Source organism: Pinus tabuliformis, chromosome 2_2, assembly GCF_031772625.1.
Source record: "Pinus tabuliformis cultivar Carrire ecotype Pingquan chromosome 2_2, CPIR1, whole genome shotgun sequence".
Taxonomy (NCBI): domain Eukaryota; kingdom Viridiplantae; phylum Streptophyta; class Pinopsida; order Pinales; family Pinaceae; genus Pinus; species Pinus tabuliformis.
The window spans coordinates 1,101,778,115-1,101,802,191 of record NC_142300.1 but is presented as its reverse complement, the minus strand read 5'-3'; the positions used below and the strand labels follow the sequence as shown (position 1 = coordinate 1,101,802,191).

Below are 24,077 nucleotides of genomic sequence, written 5' to 3'. Positions count from 1 at the left end.
TGTGGCAACAAGGGACATTGGTTGTTGTAGGACTTGTTGGGGCAGTTTGTGACCTTGGGGCAAAAGGTGCGAACACCTGTTATAAGGGTGGAATATTATAAAATTTGGGCAAGTGGATAATTGGCTAAGTGCCCAACATGGCTCATGGATAGAACAAAGGAAGGGTACACTGAACTAAAGTGAAGACAACTTAATATACATACTTGGGTGGACTTCTTCATTGCAGTTTCATTGAGGCCAAGAAGCAGTCTTGGGCAAAACTTTAGTGGGGGAGACAACGATGAAGGAAGGGACCTGTGATGTGATATGAGGGTAGAGTGACTAAGGGCATTAACCTGAACCGAAGACAAGGATGTGATGACCGAAGTTGCGTTGAGTCTACTAGGGTGGACAAGTTGGACAGCTGAAGTCATGGACCTCGAATTGAAGGAGAATGGCACATGGTAGACATCATGTAGAGGCATTAAGCAAGAGCACATGTATAGATGTCACATATGGACATCAAGGAGGAGTGTCAAGGCAAGCATGTTGAGCTTTATGGACGTGCCGATGCGACATGAGGACATTTTGCAGATGGACCGATGGTTATGTTGGACACATTTGAACAGTAAGGCCATGATCATTTTTGGAGACATGGGCAACCTATGAGACTATTCATAAGACAGAGAGGGCAGACGCAGAGTGCGGTGGCATTTGTGACCAAGTCAAGTATTCTTGCCGAATTGTTGGATGGAGATGGTTCATGGGAGCCCATGGTAACTTGAGATAGTTGCAGTCGATGAAGACTTCATACTATGGTGGTCTTAGAGTATCTGGTTCATTGAGGAGTTGAGGTCAGTTTTGTACTTGAATTTGATGCGGTATGGGCGCATAGCTTGGGCATAGTATGGGATATGTTTGTGAGGAGTGACTTGATGGATACGATAGGAGGAGACAACTTGGAGTTGGATGGTATTGCAGCAATGGAGGTGCCTTGGTGGGAGCACTTGGGCATGGGTTGAGTTGATGAGACTTGGCCATTTTTTTATGGACATGGAGTCTTTTGGTCTATGACCATGGGTAGCACATGGACGAGATGATTAGGCAAGTGTAAACTTGCCACTTTGACAACATTGATGGCCAGCATATTGCAGATGAGATGGAGTTTATTCATGGACCAGGGTATGGCACATTGAGCGTTGGATTGATGGGAAGAGTTCTTGATCAAGTTGAGGATGTGACAGAATGTTGGAGAAACGATTGACGAAAGCATGAGGAGGAGCATTCTCATGGTTTCGGCGCGATGGTTGGATTAGCTACCTAACTAGATCGAGTCATGGGGGCATGCAAGTGCACGGATGCATGGTGGAGTTGAGTTGAAGTATCATGACAATAGTTCACATGACAATGATAAATGGTCAATTAGCACGAAGTGAGTTGCGACATTGCATTACAATGAGTTGTGGCTAATGACCATGAATTGAGAATTCTTACCCATACATAAAGTCATGAGCCTTGATGAAGGTTCGTGTGATGGAGAGCAGGGAATTCATGCATCATGGGCATTTGATGTTGGAGTTGGTGACACTTTGCCACAATTTGGTCTTGGCGATGGAGTTTGTCGGGATGGTGTTGTCGAGGGCGATAACCTTTTTAGAGTGGGGGAGGATGTTAGGACCTCGAGTTAGCATCGCGACTAACGAGCGCCAAGGACCCACACAGGCGAGAGAGTCGAAAAACAGAACTTGAACGATGGGCGTGTTTAACCGAACTCACATGGGAAAGTTAGAGGGGCACGCGCAGATAACCGAGGGGTGAGTCATGGGGGGCACATTTAACCGAAAACATGACAGACGAACATGTGCGCCATAGCGGTGAGCACCTGCCCATCATGAGGAGCACGGCGTGTAGCTAGCATGCAGATGGGCATGCGATTAGGTGTGTGGGCAAAGTGACACGGGCATGCAAACAATTCGGGAAAGGTCGTGCAAGGGCGTCCACCCAAACAAGTTGGGTCAACCTTGTGAGTTGCACGATCCACACGAGTCAGCTGAACGAAACAGGTCGGGTTGACCAGGTGGAGCAAATGGGTCGGGTTGGAAGGGTGAAACGAATGGACGGGTCGTTTGAGAAATTGCTCGGGCAAACGACCATTATATTGAACAAAGGGAGAATCGTTCAGGCATCAAATCGAGTTTGGAAGGCAAACGAGTCTGAGGTGTTCGAGTAGTTCAGGTGAACCGTAAGGCGTGAGGGTGCGGCAGGGCATGTACCCGCCTAGGCGAGCTGAACAAAAGTCCTAAACGAGTTTTGAAACGAGTTGTTGAACGAGTCCTGAAACAGGTTGTTGAACGAGTTCTGAAATGGGTTTATGAATGTGTTGCACAACATGGGTTCTCTAAATGAGTGTTGCACAATTTTTCTTGAACGGATTTTTAAAACAATTTTTGTTGCACGAAAAGAGTGAGTTACATGACACGAGTGAGTTGCACAATCTAGGTGGTCTGCACAACTTGGGTGAGCTGTACGACCAAGGATGCATGAGTTGGGTGTGCGTTGAACGACGAGTTGAAGGGGCACCACTGCACGATAGATAGGGCACATTCAGAAGGATGCACAGTTTGGCAAGGATTGGACAGGCATATACGATAGGTTGCACAATTGTGTAAACTTTGTAAAAAAGTTGTAAAATTTACAGAAGTTGATTTATTTATAATTGGGGTAAACTTATTTGGGGAGTTGCCCCCTCCCTTCATAAATGTGTGTACATTGTTGTTTACTATTGTTTGATGACATCGCATGTTTACGAAGTAAAATTAAAAAGAAGATAATTAAAATTGAAAGAATGTTAATTATGTTTCATACGTAAGAAGTGAACACTAAACGAAAAATTGCCTAAGTGTTGGAATAGGCATGGTCCGAAAGTCCAAGTAGTGGTGAAACGAAAAGGCTAGTTGATGCTGCATCGTGCTCACGTGTGGATACAAGACCAATAACATAAAATTAAACTTAAAATTCTAAGATTGTTTCTATTGTTCCTAGTCAATTGAGCTTATAAAACAAAACAAACATAGAGTTCTACCTAGAGAGTGCTACATAATTTGAAAGACATTTCCACATTAAAAAATAAATTATTAGCATGAGCATGAGCCCTAAATTCTCTTATTCATGTGAATTATGTGCCTGATTCGACGGCTAAGGATCACAATTGGTGTCTGACGATGAAGGGTTTGTGCTTGTGATTCACTTAGTCAAAAGAGTGACCTTCCTAATAATATTGTCCACTTTTTCCAAGATCTCAGCCATACAAATGATAATTTCTTATTAAGTGTTTACCTTGTATGTGAACACTCTTCCCATGAGAGTTTTTGTGTGCGAGTACATGTTGACAGTCTACATATAAGCAGATGCCCTAGCTCTAGTGGAATTTCGAACATCACGGATCCCATCTCTAGTCTCCCACTCCATGTTTGTGTCTAGGATAAACCTATGAGCTTGTCTAATTTACTCCTCTACATCTGATATTGCTCTCTGGACAACTTTAAGGGTAATATCTTTGTCTCTTTCGATGGCTTCCCTGGCAAAGGATTGAGCATGTGTGCCTCGTAGGGTTAGGGGACTGAAGTCAAGGGAGGGGGAGCCCCGGGTCTACCTCTTTTGCCTCGACGAGAGCGTATGACAAGGCAACACCTCACTGTGATAGTGAAGGGGGAAACGATGGGAGGACCAATATAAGGAAGAAGGGAGCGAACAAGGGTGAACAACAAAAGACTAGGTGAGGGACGAAGGCACCAAAAAAGGGAATGGAAACAGAGAAATTTAGGCAAGGACAAGAGGGGGAGTTGGTGATAGGACCAACAAACAATGGGGAAGAAACAACGGAAGGGAGAAATTCAAAGAGAAACAAGTTAGAAGTAACATCCCATATATAGAGGACTAGGAGCAAGGATGGAAGTCCATAACCAAAATAGCTTATAGAGGGTAGAGAAGTAAACATAAATTATTGCAGATTCGAAACAGGGTTGCAGGGAAAGAGCATGAAAAAGCCAAATTGGAAAAAGAAGGTCTCGCAGAAAGGAGTGACCTGCAAGGATGAGGAGAACCTAGAGTTGTCGAGATGGATGGTGATAATTAGAGCCTTTGTTTGCATGCGCTCCATGAAATGGCGTTGACAATCTAGAGTTGCAGACCATGAATGAATTTTATCATGGATAGTGGATTATAAATAGATTTGAGCTCCTCCTGCCAACCATGTTGTGACCTTATCCCCAATTCTCTTCATAATGCTCTTGTCCCTGCCTATATTCTACCATGATTGAAACTCCAGATCCTTGAATGTGCAAACCACCACACCAATATACATTCCCAACTTCTAACACGCTTCCTCTCTTCGCGAACACATACTTACCATCTTTGTATTGTTCCTTGTTGTTGCAAAATGACCATGCAAAATGCGAAATAGAAGCATCTTGATTCCTTTGGTAACTCTTCATTAACCTCATCTTTAACATTACTTAAATGGATAAATAAACAACCACCAAGAAATACATCTAATAAATATTAAAATAATATTTTTTATTTATTTAAATACATATTTTTATCTAATAAATATTAGAATAATACTCTTCGAATATCACAATAATATATTTTTCCTTAAAACTAAAATTTCAACCTCCACTATATATTTTCTGTTAGAACTAAAATTTCAGCATCCATTAAAATGTTCATCTCATACATATTTATCCTTCTCCCCTCTTGCATATGGCTAATCATAAGTTTTTTAATATTTAAGAAATAAACAATAACTTTTCTATATAAATATTATTAATTAGTGATATTTGAATTTTAAAATTCATATAAATATTATCAATTTGAATTTTGAAATTTCTCAAAAGAGTTAATAAAATATTTAACTAATTAGATATTTAATTTATTATTAATAGTAAAGAAATTTATCATAATATAAGTGTTAAATTAATAATAGTAATAGTTACCAATGATGGTTATATGTGAACTCACACTGATTAATCATTTAATCATTCTTATTTAAGAAAAACTATATTAATTACACACAGTGACAATGTGATTTTTATTTTAAAAAATCACAACTACATCATTCTTATTCAAAAAATAAAATCAATTGAGAAAATCCATTGATAATCAGTGAAAACACAAAACTTCACTTTCCCTAAATATTAATCTATTCCTATTTTTAGAAAAATACTCATAATCAAATAAAAATAATTTTGATTCATATTCCAAACCAGTCAACAATATCATATATTAAAAAATAAAAACTATTCAGTTATCATTATTTTTTATTTTTAATAATATTCAATAACAAAACCAAAAAAATTATTAAAAATATTTCACATATATACAAAATTATAATTTCGTATGCCCTTGGACTACTTGGATTCAAGTAAGCACCGACTATACTCTTCAAAAGTGAACCACACATGATACAAATTACAATCTTCCGACACATTTAGTCTTAACAAATTACTTTTAACTATTAATGTACCGTACATGTCAGACTATTGACATCACAACATTGACATAAAAACTTACTGCCTAGGATTCAGTGACCAAGTCACATTCATTCACGACACATTCATACCTAATCAGAGTCCATAGCTTCGACTTCTTAGCCTTAATCTTCGTTTATTTAGACAACTCATAGTCATTCTGAAATTTTTAATGGAAATTAGAGCAAAGATGTGTAGGTTAAATTTACAAAGTTTATTTAATTTTTCTCATTAATCTAATATCTTTTTCATACTTATCAATATTTGTCGACACCTTCGAACCAACAAATATGATTCATCTTCTAAACCAAAAAACCAGATAAATACAATGGATGGCAAACCTAAAATCTCGAAGATGTGAGAGATGGTACCCTCCTATCCTATCCATACAACCAAGACTTGTGTACTCGCAATCGTGGTTGTCTCTGTCTATGTCTGTTTTAATTTAAAGATTGGCAGACTGAGGACCATAGCCTTTTCCGTATCTGGCCCTTTCGCACCTACTTTGCATCCTTAAGTGCAACTTCATTGGCGTCTCTGCCTACATCTTCACCATCACAAAACAGCGTAGTCTAACCTTTGGCGTTTTGGTTTTTTCTGCGTATACATTTCTGAGTTGATTGGTTTGAAATTAGATAGAAATTTAATAGAACGGTAATTTCAGTGTTTAGAAGATTTTTAGAGGTTTGGAATTTATTTATATATTTATAAATATATCATCAAAAATCAATTTTATTTTAAATTATTTTAAATAATAAAAGTTTTCAGTTTTACTTAAAATTATTTGGTCAAATTCTTAAACTGGTCGTTGGGTAGTTCCTAAAACGCCATGGATGGAAAGGATCTGTCATATATGCGAGAATAGGAACATCGAGGATGAAAATCACTTCCTCTTAGAGTGCCCCGCGTACAACCACATTAGATCTCAGTTTCACAATCTTCGTTACAACACTGACCTTGCTAGCCTTTTACAATGTCAAAATTATAGTGAGTTCGGAAGGCTTCTCTCCAAGCTTTTTGAGCATAGGAATAAAATCTTAAATCAAATTAAATAATTTGTTTTTAGGTCCGATAGACCAATGTTTGGTCCCAGGGGACGTTAACCATCATCATCATCATCAATAAAAAATAAAATAAAATAATTATTTTACGCGTTACAAATTTATCCTTCTCCCTATTTTTTTTAAATGATAAAAGCTTCCAATTTTACCCAAAATTATTTGATCAAATTCTTAAAAAAAAAAATTATTCTGCAGTTCAAAAATCTTTCCTTCTCCCTAATGACTCTTTCATAATACCAGGCTAGGCCCTCTCAGTTCATTTCAAATTTACTTTTATTTGATATTCATAGGCCCTCTAGAATCCTGCCACAATATTATGGTATAAGCCTGTCACAGGGTTGTTTTACATTATCATTGTGTATTTTATTGATGTATAAGATCATCTTCTTCAATAGTTAATTAATATGAAAATGATTATATTTATAAGTTAATTAATAGTCATTCATTTTGGTAATTATCACATTATATGTGGGCTTATATGTTGTTAAGATTTTCTTTGATAACTATACATGAGCAAAGAGTTATATAATGTTTTATCAAAAATTGAGAGCTTTGGGTTAAGAATTGCAAGTCATCTCTTTCAAAGAGATAAGTGAAAATAGAGTTATATTTTTTAAGAGTTATACCAGAGATATGTACTTCATTTGATGTGAACTCTTTGAAGTTATAGAATAAAATTAAGTTACAAATGGTTTTAGAACTCTTTCTTATAAAAAAAAAAGTCTTTTTCTTTCTACAAATTGTTGACCAAAAAACAGGATGTCATCCTTCATAAACCTTTTGTGCAGAATTCTAAAAAACATCCATTAGCCACTATGAAAAATAGAGTTATCATCAATTATATATATATATATATATATATATATATATATATATATATATTTCTATTTCTATTAACCCTAGTGAATTTTTTTAAAAATGGATTAAATGAAGTCAAGCAAGTCCCAATAAATCCATGAAGCAATGGCATTTATAATTGGATCGTAATATGCCAATCCAATAAGTATAGTGGAAGATAATATTTTCACATTTCTACCTCAAGCCTTACCTTGCAAAATAAGCTATTTCTCAATGATTTTAAGAGCTTATTCTTACCTTGCAAAATTAGCTATTTCTCAATTATTTTAAGAGCTGATTCTTGGGTCAACAAGCACATAAAATTTTGAGAAAAAAAAAATTAAAAACATGTTTCGATGTCATCTCTAAATGATATAGTGATTTTCCATTCAGACAGTAAAAAGACAGTAGAAAAAAAATACAAGCAAGAAAAACAAGTAGAATCACATTGATGGAAATTCATGTAACACTTGTTACTCTTTTGAGTAGTACTGCAATCATCTTGTTGTTATCGTACACACACAATAACACTTGGTAAAATTACTCTTTAGTAGTTGAGTAGTCTGGCTAAGGACATGATTGAGCCTCCTTCATTAGTGTTCTTTGAGATATTGGATCAAGTACTGGTATTGGACCCCACATGCAAATTATAGGGATATAGCCCTTGATACTCCCTTATTCTCAAGACTATATAACATTTTTCAATGAGCTCACCCATGGTGGAGCCTTATAAACCACCTCATACCATAACCCCAAACAATTTGATTGCCTTCTTTATTATCAACAAGTTAGATACATTGGATTCTCAATATACACAAATACAAAAGAACGAAAGTGATTGGGATTAGAAGTTGGTGAAGAAATTGGCACTTAGGCTAGATCAAGGTACAGGACAACAAGAACCCTAGTATACACAACACATTGAGCCACACTAGGAGAAACTTCTAACTTGTGACTATTTAGCCACCCACATCACTCTTTGGCTCCTTGTAACCTTAAACCAATGGATAATAACATATCACACCATTTTCCTAAGCTGTCACTAAACAATTTTATGGTTCTACCCAACAAGATGGGCCACCTAGATGGAACATGACTTGTCCCTCCATGGCATTATTAATGAGATGATAAAACTTGAAATGGGCGTCTTGTACCTAGATCCAAAAATTATGATGGAAATGATGAGAATGTATAAAGAACCCTATGGAAGCTACATCACCTAGAGTTAGTGTATTAAAACTATCCATGCATGTTTTAAGAGCAATAGTCATTATTTTAGGGTGACTTACCATGTTACACCAAATAAGATTAACCACAACTTTTGTTGCAGCCTTTGAACTATTCATGAAAAAAACTTAACATACTCTTTCTGCAAAAAACGCTTCATTAGTGGTCTCAAGGAGGAGTTTCAAGAACAATTCAAAATGCATTATCTAGCTATATGGTTTGAAGTATCTTAGAGGACTCTAGAAGCAGAGATGTTGATCATTGCATAAATTAAAAACCCCTCCTTCATCGCTTGCACTTGACCTCCCAAAATTAATTCCACAAGAATAACCCATACTCATCCCTTGAGAATACAAAGGTCGTCTCCAACAAAAGGTTATTGACCCCTATTGAAAGTTTCTATTAATCATTACCTCGTGTTCATCATTACATGAATCTCCCATTGCTTTCCAAATATGAGCTTGGGCCTGGGTGCACGATCTTCCCTGGGGACCACATCGGCCCCTTCCTTGGTGTCTATGCATGCATTTTCGGGGCATAATGTCCAAGAGGGAGTAGCAACAAAGATTATAGCTGAAATTTAAACACCATTTATGACTGTGAATAGAATCATAATTTAACCTTGACAAACTATCCCATAAGAAGAAGAGTGTCCCAAACAATCTCTCCTAACAGAGTTCACCACAAATTGAGGGTCAAGAGATAAACGGGGACCAACTAGGATGCTAGGATAAAAAGAACAAAGTCTCTCCCAACAAAAAGAAATGTTAGATACAACCAAAGACTACAAGCACCAAACGTAAATTGATAACTGTAGAGAGGATAAAGAGTAATCTAATAAGCCCAAAATTTATCGTCCACCTTGGTTGCAAATGAGGAGACCTCGAAGTAGTAACCAATCTCTTTAAGAAGGTCAATTTTGAAGGGCAGTATTGTTTCACTTGAAGCTTGCTGGTAAAAATGGTTCCTCTCCTAACTCGACAACTTCAATGGTCAACCCTTATATTTACCTAAACCTAAACACCCCTAACTAGCACATAACCAACAAAATCCTAATCTTTCCCCAACGTAAGATCAATAGCAAACAAAATCATGCTAACAAAAACTAACAAGATAAACACCAAGGAAATGTGATTATTCCTGCAAGCAATCCCCCTCTCACTACCAGGTCTGGAATATTGCACCTGCAGCAAGGCATTTCCAAAACTGTACCTTATTACCCTTTGGTCAAACATGCAATCAAGTTTAAGTCTCTTCTTATTAAAAACTTAGCAATTCAACTCCACAATTATGCATGTGTGTGGTTGGCCATGCCACCCCTTAAATGACTTATGGGGTAGTGGGTTGGTGAGGTCACCTTCCCACCTCTAGATGATTGGTGGGCTCTACCTTCCCACCTCTTGACATCCACGGGTATAATTTTTGGTTCTTGATTATTATTATTAAAAAACAAAACTACTTTAAAATAATTTATTGATAATCTTTCAAAAAACTTATATTGATAATCTTTAAAGGAACTTATTTGGATTTGTGATAAATGCTTCTTAATTTTAATTTATTAATCTAACTTTAACAAAAAGTAATATTAATAAACTAGTAAAAATAAAATTATATTAACCGCATTATATTTTTAAATAAAAAATATATAAATAATTATTTTATTTTTATATATAATAAATTAAATCATCCAATATATTGCATTGCTTAATCGAACTTCAAATACACTGTCAAACACATTTTTATTATCGTAAATACAAAAATCTTTTCACGGATTTTCCTTTTTTCCTTTTCTGCCAAAACTTACACTAAATATCAATAATGTTTTTAAACCAAAATTTAAACTCACTCACTTCATTGTGTATCACATAAATGGTAAAACATAAAATTAAAATATACAACATTCCTAGATAATCTGATCGAATTTATTTTCTTTCTTTTAATATAATTAACATATATCCTTCTCCGAAAAATGATAATAAACCAACAAACAAAAAAATCATTATATATAGGTAATAAAATTAATATAACCTTTAAAATTCACCAAAAAAAAATAATATAAATTCTAAAACTCACAAAATTTTACTGAGAACAAAATTACAATTCAGAAGCATGCAACTTCTAATTTTACCAATATTTTTTTTAATAGAAATAGATTCAACAATATCACGTGGATATGTTGCGCGCCTCCTATCTTATCTACACAGACAAAACTTGTGGGCACCCTTCCCGTGCCCGTCTCTGTCTATATCTGTTTTAATTTAATGTTATGGCAGACTGAGCATCATACTTTTTGGTGTCCGGTCCCTCTGCCCAACTAGTTTGAAGTTACTGGTGTCCTTTCATAGGCATGCAAATTTACAAGGGCCGTAGTCCATTTGTTAGATTTTTTTTTAAGGTTTTTTTGGTATTTTTTCAAATCAAAATTGCTCAGAAAGTAATATATTGGAATCACAAGTTTAATAAAGTTATAAACAAATTTGAATTATGTATTCTACACAATTTTAATAATCTAAAAAAATTCAACATATTAATTTCTATCAAAATCTTAATTTAAATATCAAAAATAAAAATTTTAACCTAATTAATTTTACCAGATTTTAGCTATAAAAAACTCCCAAAAAAAATCTAATAATTAGACAAAACTCTATCCTCCCACTTTGACCAATAATAGCTCATTTCCAACATTTCTCTGGCCTCTCTCCGTTCGTTTAATTTGAAGAATTTTTGACCTGAAATTAATAAATGTGGGATGAAAATCCTGGCGTCGCTTATATGTATTATGTTCTGTGGGCCTCGTGCTAGTTATATGTATCATGTCAATAATTATTGCAAAGTCCTGCTGAAAGAGTAGCATGTCCACAGCATGGCCCTGGGCAGAGATTGCTTTCCGTATCACATTAATGCTCCTCTTTTTATATTTTCCTGGAACTTTAAAATGTTTTAACTATATAATATAAAAGAGTGAAATTCATGGCAGCGCCTAACGAGCCATATATCAAGTATTAAATGCACCCGGAGATGCACGCGATATAGCTCGTTAACACGCAAAATGCCTTTTTTTTATTTAGTGACGAGTTTTGCCTTTTGCGTGTTAACGAGCTATATCGCGTGCATCTCCGGGTGCATTTAATACTTGATATATGGCTCGTTAGGCGCTGCCGAAATTCATAGTATAAATAAATTTAATAATATATTATAAGTAATGGTATATATTAATATGTTGATAATAAAGAGTATATATTATATAGCTGTCGTTTAATTTATTGTTTTTTTGTCTCGCATATCATGGAAATTTGTTAAAATAAATTAATTACGAAATGTGTTAAAATAAATAAATTATTTTTTTATTAGGAGTTGGCTAAATTTAAAGAGTCAGTGAATTAATGATAGAAGATTTTTAGTGTGTGGTTGTATGTTAAAATATTTTAGTGGAGTCGCTAGTTGAAAAAGTTAAATACCCTTCACCTGGTTTATTGTAAAAATCAAGTTTTGTGTGATGAATAAAAGAACTGTAGCAGTGTGTTTCGGGTGAATTTTGTTTTAGTTTCTCTACCTTTCCAACAAATTAACATAAAAAAAAATCACAACATAGGTAGTGCCCACAAATAAAAAAAATCAATAAAATTAAATCAACTTTTTTTTTAAATTACATTATAAATTTGTCAAACAATTAAAAACACGCCAATTTCACACTTTGTTAGTACATAAAACCGTGAAGTTTCTGTTTTCACACTTTGTTAGTACATAAAACCGGGCAGTTCTAGTTTAACTAAAATTCGTGAAAATTCGGAAGGAGCCCAGACTGTAAATAACACAGTCAACGAAGGCATGCGGGTTGTCGTTTTTTTTAAGTACACCGAAATCAAAGTAACGTAGGTCCCGCGGTTTATTGAAGCCATATGCGTGCGTTGACTTGTTATTTTTCGAAGGTGACGTGAAGTGCTTCATAACAAGCACATGGGATTTTCATTACCATTATAAAGTCTAGATATCACTTCATTACCATTATAAAGTCTATATATCACTTTATAACGTGTTGCCTTGTCGTTATAAAGCGTGCGTTTTTTTATAAAGATTTTTTAATATATAATTATTATAAAAAAAAATACAAGTTTTATATATAATTTATTTAATGATTTCTATACGTAAAAAAATAAAAGAGATAGTAAGAGTGTTTTTTCTGAGATTCGTGAAGTTTATAAAAAGAGAAATTTAGGGTTTTTAAGGAAAGATTGTTTTTTTAAATTTCCAGTCTCAATTCTCATTGTTTATATGGAAAGATTATGATGTGTGGGTCATTAAGATGGTGACAATGTTGGAGGCTCATGATGTTCGGGATTATGTCCAGCTTGGGTTTTCAGAACCTAAGGATGAAGTAGCAGAACGAGCTCTCAATAATATAGAGAGGAAACAATGGAAGAAAGACAAGAAGAAGAATGCACAAGGGTTGCAGCGTATCCAACATGGACTAGACCGAGTAGTGTTCTAGAAGATTATGATCACGTCTTCAGCAAAAGTAGCATGGGATAATTTGGAGACAAACTATACATGTATGGTCAAAGTCCATATTGTTAATTTGCACAATACTATGAGAGATTTTGAAAGTCCGCAGATGAAGGAGACAGAGGACATCGATTCTTTTATGAATCAGGTCATAACTGTCGTTAATTAGTTAAAGATTTATGGTGAAGATATTAAAGATCAGATAGTGGTTGAGAAAGTCCTTAAATTTTTGTCTACCAAATTTGATGTTGTGGTAGCAGCCATAGAAGAAGCTAAAGATTTGGCATCATTAACAATTGATGAGTTGATGGGATCACTTCTATTGCATGAGGCAAGGATAGACAAAAATGAGGATTCCACTTTATAGACCTCTTTCAAAAGTCAGGTTTCTATTTCAAGAAACAGAGGTCGAGGTAGAAGTAGATTGAGAGGCAGAGGACGAAGCAGAAGATATGGTGGTAAGAGAGATGGTCGAGAAGAGCATGACCATGAAAGTGGAAGCAACTACAAAAGCTTCAACAATAATCAAAGAGTTGACAAATCAAAGGTGAGATGTTATTATTGCATAAATTTGGTCACTATGTGCGTGATTGTAAGAAGAAGATAGTTGACCAAGGGAACCAAAGAGCTAATGTAACTACATAGAGTACTAACTCCATGTTCCTAGCTTGCCATACCATACATGAACCTCTTGTTAGTGTGTGACTATTAGACAGTGGTTGTAGTAACTACATGACAGGCAACAAGAATTTGGTTGCAAATTTCAATCAATATGTGAAAACAAAGGTAAAGTTTGGGACTGACAAGGCTATGGAAGTAGATGGCAAAGGAGTGGTCAACATTCTAACCAAGCAAGGGGAGCTAAAGACAATCTCAGAGGTATATTATGTTCCTAGTCTCAAACATAATTTGATAAGAGTTGGTCAATTGACACAGAAAGGATACAAAGTTATCTTTCGAGGTCAAGAATGTGTTATATATGACAAGCCTCCAAGAAAGTAGCTGATAGCGAAGGTGTAGATGACGATGAACAAACTCTCTCCTCTAATTATGAATTACAATGCTCAGGTCAGTTCTTTTACAGTTGCATGTTCTGATGATTATTGGTTATGGCACTTTAGTTTTGGACACTTGCACTTTTCTAGTTTAAGGTTGTTGCAACAGAAATAGATGGTCAGAGGATTACCTCCCATCAAAGAACGTGCTATTACTTGTGAGTGTTGCATCTTGGGAAAGCAACACCGTGAAAGTTTTCCAAAGGGTGTTGTATACAAAGCAAAACAATCTCTTGAGTTAGTGCATACAGACTTGTGTGGACCTATGAGGACAGAGTCGATTGGTGGAAGTTGTTACTTCCTCACTTTCATTGATGATTATAGCAGAAAGACTTGGGTTTACTTCTTGAAGCAGTAGTCTGGAACTTTTGCAAAGTTCAAAGAATTCAAAGCCTTAGCAGATAACCAAAGTGATCGACAAATCAAGGTATTGAGGTTAGATCGTGGTGGAGAATATGACTCAAAGGCATTCCATGATTACTGCAAACAACATGGAATCAGAAGATAATTTACAACTAGGTACACACCGCAGCAAAATGGTGTAGCAAAGAGAAAGAACAAGACAATTATGAACATAGTAAGAAGCATGTTGAAAAGCAGAAACTTGTCTAATGAGTATTGGGCAGAAGCAGTTGCATGTGCTATTTATGTGATCAACAAATCTCCTACAAAGAGTGTGATGAACAAAATACTAGAACAAGCGTGGTCAGGTATGTCTTGCAGGGTATCTCATCTCAGAGTATTTGGATGTGCAGCTTATGCACATGTGCCTAAAGAGAGAAGAGACAAATTGGATTATAAAAGTGAAAAATGCATATTTACTGGTTATAGTGAGCAATAAAAAGCTTACAAATTGTATAACCTTGTCACAAAGAAGACCATAATTAGCAAAGATATTATGTTCAAAAAGCAAGAGTCGTGGAATGGTAGTATAAACAAAACAGTTGATGCACAAGTGCCACTGATGGAAGAATATCATGTAGCAAAAAAGGAGCAGCGAGAATCACAAGTGAAGACACCAAATAGAGGCACACTAACAAGGTCTCCAAGATTTTCAGAACAACATGGATCTTCAAGCAAATCAACAAACCAGAATTCTCCTAACAGTCAATCAGGTGATGAATCGAGCAATGGTAAGAGAAAAATGAGAAATCTGAAAGATATTTATGATGATTTGGATGTTACTTCAAATTTTTCATTGTTGTCATTCCAACCTTCTTCGTTTGAAGAAGCAATCAAAGATGAAAATTGGGTGCAAGCCACGGCTGAAGAAATTGAAGCTATTGAAAAGAATGATACATGGGATTTGATTGATTTACCAAAGGACAAAAATCAAATTGGTGTGAAGTGGGTGTACAAGACAAAGTTGAATGAGAAAGGTGAAATTGACATATTTAAAGCAATACTTGTAACAAAAGGATTCTCAGAGCAACCATGAATAGACTTGAGAAACGTTTGCTTTGGTAACCAAATTGGATACTATAGGAGCAGTTCTAGCCACAACAACTCAGAACAAGTGGCAAATATATCAAATGGATGTGAAATCAGCCTCCTTGAATGGAATTCTAGAAGAAGGAATTTATGTGCAACAGCCTTCAGGTTATGAAGTTGAAGGTAGTGAAGATAAAGTTTACAGGCTGAAGAAAGCGCTCTATGGACTGAAGCAAGCACCTAGAGCTTGGTATAGTAGAATTGATAATTACATGATCAAGAATGGTTTCTGTAGAAGCAACATTGAGCCTACCTTGTACAAAAAGGTAAATGAGCATGGACAAATTTTGATTGTTTCCTTATATGTTGATGACATGATTTTTCAAGGTGATTTTTGAGTTAGATGAATTTAAAGTAGCCATGATGAAAGAATTTGAAATGATAGATCTTGGTTTCATGAAATATTTTTTTGGCATAGAAGTTGAGCAATATAAACAAGGAATTTTTATTTCTCAAAATAAATATGCCAAAGATTTGTTGAAAAGATTCAGGATGGAAAATTGCAAACCTGTCCCTACATCAGTTGCAACAGGTACAAAGTTAAGCAAGGATGATGAAGGAACATATGTCAATCCAACTCTATTCAAAAGATTGGTTGGCAGCCTCATGTATCTTACAACTACAAGACCAGATATCATGCAAAGAGTGAGTTTGATTTCCATATTTATGGAGACTCCAAAAGACAGACATTGGAGTGTAGGAAAAAGAATTATGAGATACATAGTAAGAACTAGAGATTGTGACATAATGTATGCAAGCAAAGAAAAGAAGGATTTGATTGAGTACACAGAAAGTGATTTTGGAGGAAGTTTGGAGGGTGGGAAGAGCAATTCTGGTTTTGTGTTCCATCTTGGTTCAAGTGTGATTTCATGGGCATCTAAAAACATCCCATTGTGACACTTCCGTTAGCAAAAGTAGAATATGTAGCAGCAACATCAGTAGCATGTCAAAAAGTCTGGTTAAAAAGAGTATTTGATGGACTCAAGTAGAAACAACAAAGATCAACAACAATATATTGTGACAACACCTCAGCGATTGCACTATCCAAGAATAGTGCATTTCATCAGAAGAGCAAGCATATTGATACTAGATATCACTTTATTAGAAAACTTGTGAGCAATGGAGAAGTTCACTTGAAGCCTTGTAAATCTAGTGATCAATTGGCTGATATATTTACTAAGTCATTAGCAAAAGATGTGTTTGAATTTCATAGAAGAAACTTGGGTGTTGTAAGCCTAGCTGAGACATAGACCAACAACCATGTTTGAGTTGTAATGAGTCATGTTTTAGTTTAGCAGTCGTAATTAAAAGGGAGTGTTAAAATAAACTAATTACCCCCGCATGAGGAGTTCGCTAAACTTAAAGAGTCAGTTAACTGAGTGTTGAGTGTTAAGTGTTGGAGTGTTGAGTCAAGTCGACTTAAGTGATAGACGATTTTTTTTAATGTGTGGTTGCATGTCAAGATATTTTAGGCGAGTCGCTAGTCCAAAAGGTTAAACACTCTTCACCGGGTTCATTGTAAGAATCAAGTTTTGTGTGATCAATAGAAGAGCCGCACCTCATGTGTTTTGGGTGAATTTGTATTTTAACTTTTTTGCCCTTTCAACAAAATTTAGGCTAGATTTTGATAAAATCTAGCGGGGATTTTGGTAAATTCAAGGCATAGTTATCAAATTTTAAGATTATAGGTTTTTGATAGTGCTAAATCCATTTCCATCATCAAAAACATGATTCAAACACTGCCATTGTAAGATTTCTTGAATTTTTTTGCCCAAAAACCACTTTTGACCATCCAGCAAATTCCTCCGCCTCATATTTTAAAATTAAAATTTAATTTGAAATCTGTTATAAGATTTATTTAAAATTAAAATCTAATTTGCAGAGCTTATATAAGCTTTTTGGTCTTGTTAAGCTTGTGGACTTTTACATCACAATCCGTGAATCAAGTAACTTTGTCTCCACAACATGTGACCGAAGCAGCTGCCTGTTCAACAGGTCACGTCCATATATTCACTTAAAGCTTTTCAGACTTAGAACCAAATTAACCCATTGAAACGGGCTCGCTGATAAAAAAATATCGACATGGGAGTGCGAGTTCACAACGTGAAACTAATAGACTGCGCAGATACAGTGAATACCGGAGCTTAAAATCTCCAGGATCTGAGAGATGGTACAGTACAGAAACAGATAATCAAATATCTTGAATATGTCGAAGGACAACTGTGCTAGTAAAAGTCAGCAATCAATATTTACTGTGTTATTGTCTTATTAATGCGGGATGTATATTTCTACCATTGGGTAATATACTTATATACTGGTTTAAATTTAAACATATATAGCCTTGTTCTCATTAATATGTCAATAGCACAGTAAATACTCAAAGAAGTACCTATTTTCACATGGAAAGGCTAACCAGGAATCCTATCCACACAACCAGGACATGTGGGCTCCCAGTCGTGGCTGTCTTTGTCTATATCGATTCTTTTTATTTGCAGATGGAGGACCATAATATTCTCCGTACCTGGCCCTTCTGCACTTACTTTTGCTGCTTAAGTTCAATTTCATTGATGTCTCTTCGTACACCTTCACAATCACGAATCTATCCTCTTCGCTCTGCGCAATATTGGCTCTTTCATGGCATTGTACCGGACTCTATCAGTTCATCAAATTTGTTTTTTATTTGGACTTTCTGCGGGATCCGTATGTAGAGGTTGCTTCACATTAGCAGAGTCCTTCCATGTACGTTTACTTGGGACGTATGTTTCCTTAGGCGCTGGCTAGGGATTTTACAAAAAAATTATTGCCAGAATCTTCTATAAAAAATTTAAGATAATAGTGTTTGATTTTTTTTAATCACCGAAATAGAATTAGCATTAAAATAAAAGAGTGTTTGAATTTTTTTGAATGGTGGAAATAGAATCAGCCTCCTCAAGAATTTTGTGAGCATCCAAAATCTTGAAGTTTGACAGATGTAACCCAGATTTTGTTATAATTTTTCTAGAATTTCCATTATTTTTGTTTAATCTGCATAATTCGAGTGCCCCAAGGTGGTGAATACATTTATGCATTGAAAATTGTATTTTAGACAACAAAAAATCTTAAAACTGTATTTCTGAATTTTAGTAAATTCTGATGAAAAAAATTATTTTGTCTATAAGTTAGACTAAGCGCATATATATATATACTCTTAAAAAGAAATATGGAAAAGAAATTTAATAATAAGTTTTTCAACTGTGTTTTACAATAAAAAAATCTAAATTTATTCTAGATTAAAAATAATTTTAGAATTTTCTATCATTATTGGGAGATTTATTCTAGATTAAAAATAAGTCTAAAACTTTCTAAATTATTAAAAATAATTACCATGTTTTAATAATTACTCTTAATTAAAGAAACATGGTGAATGCTTCAACTTCTACAACACACTAGATTTCGTCCAAAACTTCAAATATCTTACCAATGGTTTTGTGAACATATTAGTGATTTCCAAAATTTTAAATATACATCCTTCTTGTTAAAAAAACGATAGCTTGTATTTATGTGCTTACTCTTTGGGTAAAAAACGTGATTTTTCTTTCATCTCCTTGGGGAAGATATCACAAAATATTCTTCATAACAAACTATTTCACAAGTTGTTATCGTCTATTCCATCTATTCCATTCTACAATGCCCTGCTTCTTGTATGTTTATGAAATTACACTTAAATCAAGATAAAATATATATTTTGAAGTACTATTTCTATAGCAATCAAAAACTTATTTTTAATGTTTTAGTCTATAATACTATATTTTGATGTTCTTGCGATGTATCTCAAAATTATTTTGTCAATTTGTCAATTCATTTTTTTAGGGTTTTTTATAAGTTTGGAAATCAAATGAACTATACACATAACATTTTCTCTAGTAATAGTGAGAAACATGACATTGCCAACTACTCTAATTTTTTAAACAATGTAGAATCTACATTTAAGTCTTTATCTTCTTTGCTGAGACATAAATCATTTCATCAACATATAAATAAAAAATTAGAATTCATCCTTACTAATTAACCTTCTACTCCTACTAAATTCATAGCTAATCAAATAAGATTCTATCCTATTATAACAACTCTTTTTAAACTTGAGTTTTGTAAGACAAACTTTATTTGATGTTTTATTTAATATATTGCTAAACCTAGATTTGGTTTCTTATCTTATACCTGAATTAAATATTATGATAGTTGATTTGATAGTTGAATCACCCAACTACCAAAAATTGTGGGAAGAAATGGGGGTGGTATTGAGATGCTCCATGAATATTCGTTATGGACCCATTCTGGAGACTTTCGATTGACCATGTAGCTAAAAGAGGGACCCAAAAAATTATAAGTTGGGATTGCATGTATATTTGAGCAAAGGATAATAGTAAGTAATGGAGGGGTCATTTGAGAGAAAGAGATAAAGAAGTTTGTGCCAGTGAAGTAGTGGAATCTATGAGTAGCAAAATTGAATTAGGCATTGAGCAAAAAGTGTGACTATGATCCAGGGCGAGAGAGAACCCTCTAAGTCACAACAAACTTAAGTGTGTAAACTTAGTTAAATTAGATATAGAAAAGAATGTGAAAACCTTTAGTCTAAGCTAGATTCCAAAAAAATTGTTGGTCTTAATTTAGCACTTAAGAAATTAAGAAAAGGCAAGGACTAAGGCACACTAGATTAGCCAAGGATGCTATTTATGTTGTGAAGGCTCATAGTGGTAGTACTGTGAATGTTAACAGGACCAAGATCAATGATTGAAAGGTTAAAGTCCATTTCCTATATGTAAAGGAGAGTTGCCTTCATGTCCATTACCCAAATTTCAATCTGACTTTCCTATATGTAAAGGAGAGTTGCCTTCATGTCCTTTACCCAAATTTCAATATGAGAGAAGCTTTTTCTTAAAGCGTCTAACTTGACTTGAAGATAGAAAACTACAAGAAATTTGTAGTGTAGTTGTGCCTAGGATTGTGTGGAAAGTGGTTCTCCCTGATGTATAAGTGTACAAAATTATCTATGTTAATAAAATGATATTATTGTTCAATATTTATGACAAGGTACCATAAAATTTTAATTTGAAGTATGAATAGTTGAACTTATGGTTTTTTCAATTTCTCTAAAATTCTAATATATTATAAAAATAAAATATATTTGCTTAATATTTTACATTAACAAATATGTAAAAAAATTATAATTAAAACTTAATTAATACAAAATCAACAATAAAAATGTTTATTATAATACTTTAAATATAAAATATTTTAAATTAATTAATTTATTTTTTAATTACAAAAATTCTGATCAAATAATCACTATCCATATTAATTTTTCTAGAATTTTATTGTATAATAATAATCATTATTATTATTAATTAATATTCATTACGAAAAAATGTTTATATATATAAAACATCTCATTAGTAATTTATACATCTCATTAATAATTTATACTAAAACAATCTTTCGCTCATATCACATCTTTCACTGTCAAAAAGATGCTTCTGAATTTTAAAATCACCCATGAAGAAAAAAAAAATTAATTTTAAAATAATACCCAATCACCCAATTTCTATCATAATTATGACAAAAAAAATAAAAAAAATATATATATATATAATGATTTATACTGAAACAATCTTTCACGGTCAAAAAGATGTTTCTGAATTTTAAAATCACCTGTGAAAAAAACCCTGAATTTTAAAATAATACCAAATCACCCAATTTCTACCATAATTATGACAAAAAATACTCAAATACTTTTTAATTACAATTTAACTTTTTTTATTAAATAACTTTGTGGATTTTCATAATATTATTATTAGTGTTATAAAAAATTACTGTTATGACAAAAAATACTCAAATACCTTTTAATTACAATTTAACTTTTTTTATTAAATAACTTTGAGGATTTTCATAATATTATTATTAGTGTTATAAAAAATTACTGCTATATTAATAGTTATTTCCTAAGAAATGAATACGTTCTGTCACAATTTGCATAGCAAACACTTTCACTGTCAAAAAGATGCTTCAGAATTTTAAAATCACCTATGAAAAAAACCTTAATTTAAAATAATACCAAATCACCCGATTTCTACCATAATTATGACCCCAAAAAAATACTCAAATACTTTCTAAAAATAATATATATATAATTTTATTTACAATTTAACTTTTTTATTAAATAACTTTGAGGGTTTTCATTATTATTAGTGTTATTAAAATGTACTACTATATTAATAATTATTTCCGAGGAAATGAATACGTTCTGTCACAATTTACATAGCCTGTAAAACACAGCGGACTGTAGCACAGAAACATCCATTCACTTGACTTTTAATCAAAATTTAAACGAAGTCACTCAATGCACAAAATCAGTCACTGAATGCGTTGTTCTATACACACAGCACATGCACAGTAGGGTTTTCTCAAAACAAAGATCACAAAGAAAAATTTAACATTCCTAAATATTTTGTTTTCAAATATAATTAATATGGCTAGTTCGCTGAATGACGATACTAAAAAAATAAAAATAAATAAATCCTTCGATAAAACTTTATATGTATATTTCACAAAAAAATTCGTATAAACCCTGACTTGCACCGAGCTTTTCTGAGAACAAAATTAAAATGTAAAACTGCGCAGCAGTCAATTTTACCCTAACTGGTTTTTTTTGTGTAACGCCGCAAAACTAATAAATTTTAATGTTTTATAATATTTATAATGGTTAAAGATTTTCCTAATAGCACTTTGTAATATGTGTTGTCTCTCTAAAGTTTTTGATAGTGATTCCATCCATTATCATTATCAAAGAATTAAAGTTTTTTTTGGTTCCCGATGATGGATGAAATCACTATGAAAAACGTTGGAGTAATCACACATATTATACAGTGCTATTTAGAAAATCTTTAACAATATAATTAACTGTGGAAATCTCTAATCACTAACATTTATGATATTAAATTATTAATTTATGTTTTGTTAATAGTATTTAAGTTTTTGAACTTAAAATTTTGTGATCCATAATAATTATAATAACATTTTTCAGAAAAAATCATTACTATGTTACAAATTATTATGTAAATTATGAAATTCAAAATTTAAATTCTCTATATAAACAAAACCTAAAAATCAACAGCTGAGAACAAAATTAAAATGTAAAACTGAGCAGCTGTCAATTTTACCATAACTGGTTAAAGATTTTCGGAATAGCACTTTGTAATATGTGTTGTTTCTCTAAAGTTTCTGATGGTGACTCCATCCATCATCATTATCAGGAATCAAAGTCTTTTTGGTCCCTGATGATGAATAGAATCACCATGGAAAACGTTGGATTAATCACACATATTATACAGTGCTATTCAGAAAATCTCCAACAATATAATTAACTGTGGAAATCTCTAATTACTAACATTTATGATATTAAATTATTAATTTATGTTTTGTTAATAGTATATAAATTTTTGAACTTAGAATTTTGTGATCCATAATAATTATAATAACATTTTTCAGAAAAAAATCATTATTATGTTACAAATTATTATGTAAATTATGAAACTCAAAATTTAAATACTCTATATAAACAAAACCTAGAAAACAACTCAAAAAAATTATGAAATTCAAAGTTTAAATACTCTATATGTACCTGGCAAATGTCGCAGCGAGAGAGCTTTGGAGAAGTTTCGAGAAGAGGCAATCTCTTGTGTTTGCTGGCAAGCTTGTTGGCCTTGTGGACTTTTATATCACATTCCCTGCACAGAGCAGCCTCGTCTGCACAACATATCACTGAAGCAGTTGCCTGCTCGCAGGCATCGCACTTGATTCTCATGGTAAGACTCAATACTCCTCACCATTCATGGACAAATCTTGCTGAAGAAAACAGAGTTGGCAGCAAGAATCTCTGAGAAGTGGGTATATACAGCGGATTCCGGAGACGAAATTCTCGGTGGCTCATGAAAAGGGTAAGAACCCAGAGCATCAAATCGGTTGAAGCTCTAGATATGTACAAGACAGCTGTCAGTAGTAAAAGTCTCGAGCCACACAAACTCTATGAAACGCCTAGACCCTAAAATTATTAAGATATCACTGCACTCCTCCGAACTTATCTATACAACCAAAACTTGTGGACTCCATTCTACTGCCTGTCTCTGTCTGTATCTGTTCTCATTTAATGTTCTGCCAGACTGGGCACCAGATTTTTTCATATCTGGGCCTTCTGCCCAGCTGGTTTCCTATCTTGAATTTAAATTTGTTTGGTGTCTCTTCATGCACACTACATCTACATCCCAATCCTGCCACTTGACCAATAATGGCTCATTTCCAATATTTTCCTGGCCTTTCTCCGTTCAGATTAAGATTTATTTTCCATTTGAAGCTAATAAATA

General features: G+C 33.6%; 1 protein-coding gene across 1 annotated transcript in view; it reads right to left on the bottom strand.

The window, feature by feature from the left end:
• Window positions 1–23,747, bottom strand: part of LOC149197233 (B-box zinc finger protein 25-like) — a 34,129-nt gene extending 10,382 nt beyond the window's left edge. The window contains exon 1 of the mRNA XM_089405781.1: window positions 23,339–23,747. Coding sequence (XP_089261907.1) covers window positions 23,339–23,521 — 183 coding nt within the window. The 5' untranslated portion in view covers window positions 23,522–23,747. The remainder of the gene's footprint in view (window positions 1–23,338) is intronic.
• Between the last annotated feature and the right edge of the window lie 330 nt (window positions 23,748–24,077).